The sequence below is a fragment of the Miniopterus natalensis genome, chromosome X (assembly GCF_054644295.1).
Source record: "Miniopterus natalensis isolate mMinNat1 chromosome X, mMinNat1.hap1, whole genome shotgun sequence".
Classification (NCBI taxonomy): Eukaryota; Metazoa; Chordata; class Mammalia; order Chiroptera; family Miniopteridae; genus Miniopterus; species Miniopterus natalensis.
The window spans coordinates 4,234,292-4,246,836 of NC_142103.1; the positions used below are offsets into that span (position 1 = coordinate 4,234,292).

General features: G+C 37.7%; 1 protein-coding gene across 1 annotated transcript; it reads left to right on the plus strand.

Annotated features, from left to right (window-relative positions):
• Positions 1 to 2,582: 2,582 nt before the first annotated feature.
• Positions 2,583 to 10,048, plus strand: CXHXorf66 (chromosome X CXorf66 homolog). Its single transcript, XM_016207223.2, has 3 exons — positions 2,583 to 2,670; positions 7,817 to 7,973; positions 9,190 to 10,048. The coding sequence occupies exons 1-3, from the start codon at positions 2,583 to 2,585 to the stop codon at positions 10,046 to 10,048; spliced, it is 1,104 nt and encodes a 367-aa protein (XP_016062709.2).
• The last annotated feature ends 2,497 nt before the right edge of the window (positions 10,049 to 12,545 follow it).

A 12,545-nucleotide genomic window follows, 5' to 3' on the forward strand; every position in this document is an offset into this window, starting at 1 on the left:
CTAGAGAGATTTCTAGGGGTCTTGGGGACAACATAGCCCTGTTTAGAAGCATCAGATGAATCCTTGAAGGCTGATCTGCTTTTTAAAGTGGACAAGGATAAGGATTGGCCAACAGGCCGAAGATTTGAACTCAGGATTAGGGGGCAAGTGTAAGTACAGGGTCAGAGTCTGTGTTTATTTAAAATGTTTGACACTTTGGCCCGGCCGGGTTTGGCTCAGGGGTTGAGCATTGGCCTAGGATCCAGAAGATCGAGGTTCGATTCTCAGTCAGGGCACATGCCCGGGTTGCGGGCTCGATCCCCAGTAGGGGGCGTGCAGGAGGCAGCTGATCCATGACTCTCTCATCATTGATGTTTCTCTCTCTCTCCCTCTTCCTTCCTCTCTCTGAAATCAATAAAGATATTTAATTAATTAATTAATTAATAATAGACTATTTGACATTTTGTACATCATGGATTTTTCTGTATTAATTTTCATATTTAAATATTGCATTAAAATATTATTTATCTGATTACTGAGTGTTTGGGCACCACTTATATTTTGTGCCAGAGGCAAGTGCTTCATTGGGCCTCAGCCTAGTCTGGCAACAATAAAAACAATAACAACGTCTGAAGCAAGAAGTGGGATTTTAAAGTACATATATGATGAACAATTTTAATCAAAATTCTACCCCAGAATTTGAGTGAAATGAATTCTAACATGCCATTCATGTGAACCTACAAATAAAATCATATAAGTCTATGTTAAAGCAAAAAAGAGCAGTGTTTCTGTATCCATTGTGACTATGAAGTTAATATTCAAATTAATTTGAAAGCTATTTCTGAAATATTAGCTTTAAGATATTCTCTATCAACTGTCCATCACTAGAAAAAAACCCTGATTTTAAGAGTTGACAGATATATTCTTTCACTTTTCAAGCATCACTGAGATTTTTTAAAAAATATGCCTGTTTACGGTTTTTTTCCTAGCTTTATTGAGATATAATTTATATATAACATTGTGTAAAAATAACATTTTCTGATTTTTATATTTGTAAAAGGTATTTGGGGAGCAGTATTATTTAGAGTTTCAGTGTGAAAATGAGTTTTATTTTCCAAAAACTATTTAATTTTGTTCTATTTCAATGGCCCCAAAAGGATGATTTCAAAGATTGCTACCCTTATAGGCTGGGTTCTTTCATCTCTTCTCTATTCATTTTAGAGATGATGAAATAGACTTTTTAAAAGGCCTTTAGCACACAACCCTTTTATAACGGTTGCCCTGATTACCCACTCCAGTTTATTTTCACTTATCCCCTCCCCACATTATTTATTTTGGCCATATGGAAATGAAGTTCCCTCAACCATGTTTTATAAATATTGATTTATCTGTCTGCAATGCAATGTTCTTTCCTTCCAAGGAATTCCTACTCTCATTAAACAACAAATTTAAAATCCCACCTCAGCTCAAGGGTCATCTCCTACAGGAGTCCCAACTCTGAATACATACTCCTTTTGTGTGCTCATGTGGCACTGTACACTGTGACATCAGAGCCTGCATGACATTACACACCCACACTCCCTTTATTTACATGTCTGTCTCTCACACTAGATTAATCACTCTTTGAAGGCAGAAACTATGTCTATTTTAATGCTCAGTGCCTAGTGTCACATAACAGACACTCAGCACTTTTTTTGTTGAATGAATGAATCATCCTTGCTACCTTTCTTTCCCTCATGCCCCATAGCCTACCCATCATCTAGTTCTACCCACCATCAAAATATTTCTCAAACGCAGCTGGTGCGGCTCAGCAGTTGAACATCAACCTATGTATGAACCAGGAGATGGAGTTTGATTCCCAGTCAGGGCACATACCCCAGTTGTGGGCTCAATCCCCAGTAGAGGGCATGCAGGAAGCAACCAATCAATGACTCTTTGTCATCACTGATATTTCTGTCTCTCTTTCCCTCTCTTTTCCACTCTCTGAAATCAATAAAAACATATTTTTAAAAAATATTTCTTAAGTTTGTCAATTTTTCTCCATCTTCACCACCACCACTCTGCTTCAAGTTACCATCTTCTATCACCTGGACCACTGTAACGAGGTCCTAATTGTCTTACTACTTTCTTCCACTTGTGTCCCTTCAATCTATTCCCTATACAACAGCCAGAGTGGTTTTTCTAAAATGCAGATCTTAACATGTCACTCTCTAACCAGAAACTCTTTAGTGGTAGCCCATTCTTCCTAGATAAAATTAAATGCACTTAAACCTTGCTGACCAGCTATTTCAAGCCAGAAGTCACCCATGCGGCTGGCCACTTTGCTCAACAAGGTGTTTAAAATTACTTAAATTAATGTAAGTGCAGACTCAAGTTATCTCGTGACGGATCAGCAATTTTCAGACACGGATACACGTGTGTACTAATGATCGGTCAGCAAGGGGTTAACTTGACCTACACAACTCATGCTTCCCCATGGTGAGATTATGATGTCAGAATATGACACACAATGATAATGATGTCATAAAGCCCTAAAACAGGCTGAAGCATATTAAATACAGTAGTTTCCTTGGTAGAAGAAACATTTGAAGAAAGCCCTGGACATGAACCTTTTTATTTATGTCCTACTTTTGTCCATTTGGACAAATAGTTGTTTAAATGCAAACCAAAGTGATGGATCTTCTACTACAGGTAAGAACCTAACCTTAATACCTAGAAGTTATGATTACATTATGCATTCAAGTACCTAATTAGACAAGCTAGCTGTGTTTAAGAAATCTGGTGTTTCTTGGATATTTCCATTAGTAGGTCTTTAAGAATTTCTAGGATAATATATGAGAGTGTTTATTCTTGTTTTTAAATTTATCATTATTATTGAAAGATTTACAGATGTCCCCCTTTTATTTCCCGCATTGACCCCTTCCTCCATACTCCTGCCCCCTCCCCAGGCCTTCACCACACTATTGTCTGTGTCCATGGGATATGCATATATGGATATAAGTTCTTTGGTTAATCTATTTCCCCATCCTTCCCTCTGATATTCGTTAGTCTGTTCCATACTTCCACATCTCTGGCTCTATTTTGTTCATCAGTTTATTTTGTACATTAGATTCCACATATAAGTGAGATCATATGATATTTGTCTTTCTCTGACTGGCTTATTTCGCTTAGCATAATATTCTCCAGGTCCCTCCATGCTGTCTCAAAGAGTAAGAGATCCTTTTTTTTACAGCTGTATAGTATTCTGCTGTTTAAATGTACCACAGCTTTATTTATTTATTTTTGTTGATCCATACCTGAAGATGTATTTCCCATTAATTTTTTAGAGAGAGTGAAAATGGGAGGAGAATGAAACATTAATGTGAGAGAGATACATGCCTAGATATGTGCCCTTGACCAAAATCAAACCCTAGACCCTTCAGTCTATGAGCTCACGCTCTAACCACTGAGCAAAACCAGCTGGTCCCTCTGCCCATTTTTTAAAATTTTCTTTTTAATTTATCTTTATTGTTGAAAGTTTTACATATATCCCCTTTTTCTTCCCACTGACCCTCTTCACCCTCCTCCCTCCCCCTCCCCAGGCTTTCACCATACTATTCTCTGTGTCCATGGGTTATGCATATATGCATATATGTTCTTTGGCTAATCTCTTCATGCCCCCACCCCTTTCCCTCTGCTGTACGTCAGTCTGTTGCATGCCTCAAAGTCTCTGGGTCTATTTTGTTCGTCAGTTTATTTTGTTCATTAGATTTCACATTCGAGTGAGATCATGTGATATTTATCTTTCTCTGCCTAGCTTATTTCACTTAGCATAATACTCTGCAGGTACCTCTGTGCTGTCTCGAAGGGTAAGAGCTCCTTCTTCTTGACAGCTGCACAGTATTCCATTCTGTAAATGTACCATAGTTATTTTATGTATTCATCTACTGATGGACACTTGGACTGTTTTCCATATGTTAGCTATTGGAAATAACGCTGCTATGAACATAGGGGTGCATATATTCTTTCTGATTGGTGTTTCAGGCTTCTTAAGATATATACCTAGAAGTGGGATCACTGGATCAAATGGCAGTTCCATTTCAACTTTTTTGAGGATACTCCGCACTGTTTTGCATAGTGGCTGTACCACTCTGCATTCCCACCAACAGTGTACCAGGGTCCCCTTTCTCCACACCCTCGCTAGCAAGTCATTTGTTGATTTATTGATGATAGACATTCTGACAGGTGTGAGGTGGTACCTCATTGTGGTTTTAATTTGCATCTCTCTAATGATTAGTGACTTTGAGCTTTTTTCATGTCCATTGGCCATTTCTATGTCCTCTTTGGAGAAGTCTCTATTCAGGTCTTCTGCCCATTTTTTTAATTGCATTGTTTGTCTTCCTTTTGTTGAGTTGTATGAGTACTTTATATATTTTGGAAACTAACCCCTTATCAGGTGTATCATTGGCAAATATATTCTCCCATACAGTGGCTTCCCTTTAAACTTTGATGCTGGTTTTCTTTGCTGTACAGAAGCTTTTTAGTTTGATATAGTCCCATTTCTTTATTTTTTTCCTTGGTTTCTCTAGTCCTAGGCATTGTATCAGTGAAAATTCTATGTGAGATGTCTGAGATTTTGCTGCCTACCTTTTCTTCTAGGATTTTTATGGTTTCACAACTCACATTTAAGCCTTTTATCCATTTTGAGTTTATTCTTGTGTATGGTGTAAGTTGGTGCTCTAGTTTCATTCTTTGCATGTACCTGTCCAATTTTCCCAACACAATTTATTGAAGAGATTGCCGTTATTATATTGTATGTTCTTGCCTCCTTTGTCAAATATCAATTGAGTTTAATGGCTTGGATCTATTTCTGGGGTCTATGTGCTGTTCCATTGATCTATATGCCTGTTCTTGTGCCAGTACCAGATTGTTTTGATTACAATGGCTTTGTAGTATAGTTTGATATCAGGTATTGTGATCACTCCAACTCTGTTCTTTCTCAAAATTGCTGCAGCTATTTGGGGTCTTTTTTGTTTCCATATAAATTTTTGGAGTATTCTAGATCTGTGAAATATGCTCTTGGTTTTTTAATAGGGATTGCATTGAATCTATAGATTGCTTTGGGTAGTATGGACATTTTAATGATATTAATTCTACCAATCCATGAACATAGTATATTCTTCCACTTGTTTATATCCTTTTATATCTCTTTTTTCATCATCCTGGAGTTTTCCAAGTACAGGTGTTTTACCTCTTTGGTTAAGTTTATTCCTAAGTATTTTAATTTTTTTGTTGCAATGGTAAATGGGATTTTTATTTTATTTTTATTTTTAGTTTCTCTTTCTGAGTGTTCATTATTGGTGTATAAAAATTCCATTGATTTTTGGTTGTTAATTTTTTATCCTGCTACATTGCTGAATTCATTTATTAAGTCTAGTAGTTTTTTGATGGAGTCTTTAGGATTTTCTAAGTACAATATCATGTCATCTGCAAATAATGACAGTTTTACTTCCTCCTTTCCAATTTGGATACCTTTTATTGTTTCTTCCTGTCTGATGGCTGTGGCTAAGACTTCCAGCACTATTTTGAACAAGAGTGGTGAAAGTGGACACCCCTGTCTTGTTCCCGTTCTTAGGGGAAATGGTTTTAGTTTTTTCCCATTGAGTATGATGTTGGCTGTAGGTCTGTCGTATACGGCCTTTATTATGTTGAAGTATGATCCCTGTATTCCCACTTTGCTGAGAGTTTTTATCAAAAATGGGTATTGGATTTTATCAGATGTTTTTTCTGCATTTATTGATATGATCATGTAATTTTGTCTTTCAATTTGTTTATGTGATATATCACATTAATTGATTTGCAAACACTGTACCAGTCTTACATCCCTGGAATAAATACCACTTGTTCATGATGTTATGATCTTTTTAATATATTGCTGGATCTGGCTTGCTAATATTTTGTTGAGGATTTTAGCATCTATGTTTATCAGGGATATCGGCCTGTAATTCTCTTTCTTTGTAGTGTCTTTATCTGGTTTTGAAATTAGGCTAATGCTGGCCTCATAAAAAGAGATTGTAAGTGTTCCTTCCTCTTGGATTATTTGAAATAGTTTGAGGAGGATAGGTGTTAATTCTTCTTTGAATGTTTGGTAAAACTCCCCTGTGAAGCTGTCCAAACTAGGTGTTTTGTTTGCTGAGAGTTGGGGGGGGGGGGGGGTTGTTTGTTTTTGTGTGTTTTTTTAAATTACTGCTTCAATGTCTTCAGCTGTTATTGGCCTATTCAGGTTCTCTGATTCTTCCTGATTGAGTTTTGGAAGATTGTATTTTTCTAGGAATTTGTCCATTTTGTTCAGGTTTTCCAGCTTGTTTGCATATAGTTGTTCATAGTATTTGCTTACAATCCTTCGTATACCTGTGGTGTCATTTGTTATTTCACTTCTTTTGTTTCTGATTTTATTTGGGTCCTCTCTGTTTCTCGATGAGTCTGCCTAAAAGTTCATCAATCTTATCATTTCAAAGAACCAGCTCTTGGTTTCCTTGATCTTTCCTATTTTTTTTTAAATTCTCTGTCATTTATTTCTGCTCTGATTATTATTTCCTTTCTTCTACTTACTCTGAGCTTTTTTTGCTGTTCTCTTTCTAATTCTTTAAGTTGTGGAGTTAGTTTATTAGAAATTTTTCTTGTTTCTTGAGGTAAGCTTATAGTGCTATAAATTTCCCTCTCAGGGCTTCTTTTGCTGTGTCCCACAGACTTGGGGTTGTTGTGTGTTCATTTTCATTTGTTTGCAGGAAGTTTTTTATTTGTTCCTTGATCTCATTGGTAACCCATTCATTGTTTAATAACATGCTGTTTAGCCTCAATGTGTTTGAGTGTTTTGGGGTGTTTTTATTGTAGTTGATCTCTTTTTTCATGCCATTGTGATCTGAAAACATGCTTGATATGATTTCAATCTTCTTGAATTTGTAGAGACTTAGTTTGTTTCCTAACATGTGGTCTACCTTTGAGAATGTCCCATATGCACTTGAGAAGAATGTATATTCTGCAGCTGTGTGCTTAGGGGCATTGGGTCATGGTGGCAGTTCCAGGTACTCCATGTCAGGGTGGGGGGGCCAGTCATCCATGGGTGCCATATTGGGTGTGGCTTGATTGGGTGGCAGATCCATGCATCTGGTGTGTCCGGTGTCAAGGCAGCAGAAAGGCCAGGCAGGCCTCTTTTCAAGGTGTCTAGGCAGGGCATACCAATCCTCAAGGTGGCAAGGCAATTGTGCAGCTTCTCAAGGGGGGAAGGGTGGGCAAGTGCTCTGCACCTGAATGGGGCTGGGTGAGCCAGGTGCTACTCAAGGTTTTGGCTTTGGCGAGGTCCGTGGCTCCTCAAGGGGTTTTTATTCTTTGTGAAAAATTCAAGCAACATAGAAGCATAAAGAGTACAGACATATTGACAGGAGACAATACTATGTGAATGAATCTGGCATGATATCTAACACATAATAAGTTTCAACAATGGTTTCACTTGTCCCATCCTCTTTCCCATCATAGACACACAAACATTAACATTCAAGTGCATTCACACATGGAAGACATACACACACACTCAAAAACTTAGCAAGGGGGTGAGAAAGCCATGATGCAGGGGTAACCCAGATAATTATACTGATTAGCCAGAGATGTCTCCCAGATTTGGCTTCTAGATTGTGGCGGGGGACATAATAGAGGGAAGAAAATGACAATGGCACATTTATGCTTTTAAAAATTCATTGATGAAGAGATTTGATTTTGACTTATAGTGGCATGCCACTATCAAAATGGAAGAAAACTTGGTTACCTGACACATTTTCTGGTGATACAATCTCTTTGACAGGAGCTAATGAAGTTGAATCAGAGCAGACCGAAATGGACGATTACAGAAAACGCATATTCGTTATAGTAGTTGGTGTTATGAGCACAGCGTTTATCTGTACCTCTTTTTGTTGCCTCCATTATAATTGTTTGAGCAAAGATGTCCCCAAAGAAAAACCGTAAGTTTTACACCTTGAATTAAGAATGCAAGGTGTGTGTATATGTATGTTTGTGTGTGTGTACGTATAGTGGAGGTTTCACTGTTGTGATGGTTACTTAATGTTAACTTTAGACTTCTAAAGAGCTACCAACACCTTGTGGGTGGATACCTACACTTAAATTATATCAGCTCTTAAATATTCTCAAGTACATTATCAACTTTAGCCAAAGTGCTCTCCTATTCAGGGTTCAGCTGAGCCCCAGTCTATTAATTTCATTATTGTTTATAATTTCATTATAAATCGAGTCTAGGAAAATAGGGCATGACTATCTGAATAAGATAGGGAGAATGAAAAAGGGGAGAGAGAGAAAGTTGGACCTGCTTTCCAAAGACAATGAAACATTTTGGATAATCTCCCATTTTAAGATGTATTAAAATAAAAAAATATTCACTGTTCTTATGATCTCAGTCCCTGCCTTTCATATAGGAGGATCAGGCTAGCCTTAATATAGTGATTCCTTCAATATTTCCCAACCCAAGGACTGATGACTAGAATATACCAATTCTTCTTTCCTTTAGTTTTAGAGGACTATTGTGAACATAAATATGCATGGATAGATAACTTGATGTTATAAATATAATAGTAAAATAAGACTTTGTTCTAAAGGGTTTATTTTTTATTGTGACAAGTTGTGATATTTGTATATCAGTTCTGTATCAACTTGTGACTTTTTTATAAAAGGTTTAATTTCTGGAATAAATGAAATTCTCTCTCAATAGTAGATTTACAGCTGTAGACTCTATAGTTATCTAATGTAGTTGAAACAGTAAAATACTAAAAAAAAAAAATAGCATGAACTCAATGAGTTTATATATATATATATCTTTATTGATTTCAGAGAGAGGAAGGGAGAGGGAGAAAGAGATAGAAACATCAATGATGAGAGTCATTGATCGACTGCCTCCTGCATCCTGCACATCCCCCACTGGGGACGGAGCCTGCAAGCCAGGCGCGTGCCCTGACCGGGAATCGAACCATGATCTCCTGGATCATAGGCCAATGCTCGGCCGCTGAGCCATGCCTGGCTGGGCACAGTTCTTATCTGTAACCTGAGTCATGGCTTTCACCACACTCCAATTCTTACTGTGTTCAATTTCTCTACTAGAGCCAAAAAATAAAAAATAGCAATAATACTCTTTTATAATGTCATACTCCAAATTTTCTATATTTTCAGGGTCCAGGAAGATGTAGCAGCCAAGTCATCCAAGTCATCCAAAATGTCACTCAGTAAACACAAGACAGCCCATCAATACATTCCAGAGAAACAACCCATGCTATCTGGTATAGAAACGTTATCTGAGCCCTCAAGTCCAGAAAGATCATCCAGAACATCCGGTTCAGTTTCAGAAAAGTCATCTATACCATCTAGTACAGAAAAGTTCATCAAGCTATCAAGCCCAAAAAGAGTGTCCAGGTCATCCCACCTGGGGAAGTCATATAAAAAACACAGACTAGAAAAGTCACATAAGCTAGCTTATGCCTATAAGCTAGGCAGTCATGACCATTCATCCTATCCAAATCGGGCAGTCAGGCCACCTTCACCAGCCAGCCTACAATATCCACATGGGCCGACCAAACCACATCATCCAACCTGTCGACACAATCAAATATTGCTGCCAAAGTCATCCAGTTTAAAGAAATTTACCAAGTGTCCCAGACATCATAACCTAAAAAGAGCAGTTATTGCAGGAAGGGCAGACATGTTATCTAAGTCTCCATTAGTCAACTCTTGTCCATACTATAAGGAAAAACACCTTGCCCACAGAGCTACTACTGAGTGTTTGGTCAGTGATATTTATGGGGTCAAGAATACAAATGCTCAAAACATACCTTTTCCACGTGAAGTGAAGCCTTTTTCCAAGTCCTTTCGTAAGGTAGATTCCAGAGACAATGCAATCTATGGCAATGTGAAGGCCAGTGATAATGAGAGTGAGAGGGAAGTAACCATTTTTTGCAACATAAGCCTCAATGAAATCACTCGTAACAGAATCTCGAGTAATCGATGGCTCAGTAAAAACAAAAAACCCCGGTGAAGAAGCAAATTTATACCAACTATTTTATGCTTGCCTCCTTAAGATATACTATATAAAGGGAAAATCCACTTGGCAATCACTATCAAGATTAGTCCTTTCCATCTTCAAGGCAATTAATTTGAAAATATTAAATACATGACATAACAAATTACTTTATTGTGATTATTATTGCATTTTAGAGACTGATGACTCTTTTGATGTATCTTATTTTGATCTGATCACTTGGATGGGAACCATAAATATACACAAATCTAGAAAGGAATTGCAAAATGGGTACCCTGGACTCCTCCTTCTCTTGGATTTGCCCTCAAAGTCCCAACCCAATTAAGTTTATTTTTTAATGTTCACATACAGTCCTCACAATTTAAGATTGTCTTTCTGTAGTGTTCAGTGCTTGACAAAAAATGTCTCTGTGTGCTTGGTTCTGGTTTAGTTACGGAAACTTCTGATAGCTATTTGTAACACCCTGCCTCCTATGACTACTACCTAAAGTGAGGTTGCAGCCTCCAGCACACACACCTGGGGCTTCATGATACCAGTTTAAGTGTTCCAGTCTTCATAACTCTCAACAAGGCTTTTAATTATTTTTGTTGCCTTTCAAAATGGTAAAAGAATTTTCCCTCCTGTGCATTTTCAAAAGGTCCCAGTTGGAGGTCTGATGTCTACTCATTTTCCCTACATGGTACTGACTCACTGAGTGGGCAGGGGTGGGTGGACAGGGGAGAACCTTGGAGTTATATCCTCTAACTTCCCCCACTGAAGAGACGTTATTCTTGCCTTCTTCCAAGGGCATCACCGAGAAAAGCAAGCAAAGTCCTGTATTCCCAGCCTATATTCTAGTACAGTAAAGTTAGTCCCCTCTAACATCTAGCAGGCATAAGTTAAATGCAAGTAGCTGGCTTGTATTCGATGTGCACTATTTGTCAGACATTGTACTAGTAACTTTATGTTTGTGGGTCTGAAGGTTGCAATCAAGTTTGCTGATTCACTGAAAGGACTCACAATACTCAATAGCAGGTTATACACATGGCTAAGGCATATTAGAGCAAAATTAGACAGGCCAAGAGCAACAGGAAAAATATATGAATCAGGCACATGCTTTTGAGTATTTCCCCATCTGGGGCCACCCATGACATGCTTTCTCTCTAGCAAGAAACTAGAAGGGCATGTGCAGATTGTCTCTGCCCAAGAAGGCCTATTTGAATCTCTGGGTCTGAGCCTTTTATTGAGAAGTGTTCACATAGGTAAATCATGCTACATAACCAGCCATGGCAACTGAAACTCAGGATCCCAACAATGAAATCATCAATGTTGATGCTCATGCAAAGCAATCCTGGTAAGCTAATATGGCATGGTACATTGCTCCGGGTGTACAAAACATAATCATCAACCATTAACATAAGACATTCTGAGAACCACATTCCCAGAGGTTGGCCAATGCTCAATCATGGTTCCAGGTTCCCTTGAAGACATATGAGGACTAAGCAACCATACCTGCTTTGTTAACACTTTCTCACACATCACATATTTTATTTAATGCCCAACAGTCTCTCACTATATGGGGGATTGTATAGATTAACCGAGGCTCTCTAACATATAGTAAGATCACATATAATAATTGGTTGAATTGAGATATGAATCTATGATTAGCTTACACTCCAATTTTCATTACGCTGTAATGCCTTTTCACTACCAGCTTCTAAGGTGCCTGCTTATTCACAGATCACACAATCCATTGGTGTAAGCAAAATGCCTACTTGACTTTTAAATAGTCTGGGCCATTCTCCCAGCCTTCTGGGGACATAAAAGATCTCTTATGTTCATTCAGATCTGAATTCCCCATGGCCTCTGCCTCTACTGTTGGTTCCACTGTTGGGGTCTGCACCCATAAAGTCAACATGAAATTCACAGATGTCGCTAAGTAGCCGCTTATGTACAAAAGTTTTAAGCGATGTAATGTGCGTATAAATAGCATTGTGGGAGATTACAGATTTGATTTCCTACTGGCATTACCCTTTTTTAAAAGACAAAGTGTAAAGGGTTAGAAAAGTCTGGTCTTTTTAAAATTTACAAATAGAAGCAAAAGTTCTGATCTGATTTTTAAACTGTTTGTTCTGAAAAAAAAGTACAAAAGTAGAGCAAGTAGAACACCCATAAAAAGAAGTATTGCTCAGATTAAGCAATTATGTCTACATGGTCATTTTTGTTTCATTTATACTCCTATCCATTCCCCTTTCCATTTATATCTCTAAAAGACAATAACTTTTAAAAATACATAGACACAATACCATTATCTCACCTAAAAATTAACAATAATTTCTTAAGATAAATCATCCAGTCATTTTTCAAATGTTCCCATCCCTCTGCTAATTTTATTCTTTATACCTATATTCCTCTCTCTAGTTTTTCTTCTTTCTTCTTTTAAAGAAGGGCCTGTAACATTTCTTGCAATACTGGTTTGGTGGTAATGAACTCATGTAGTTTGTTTGGTTTTTGG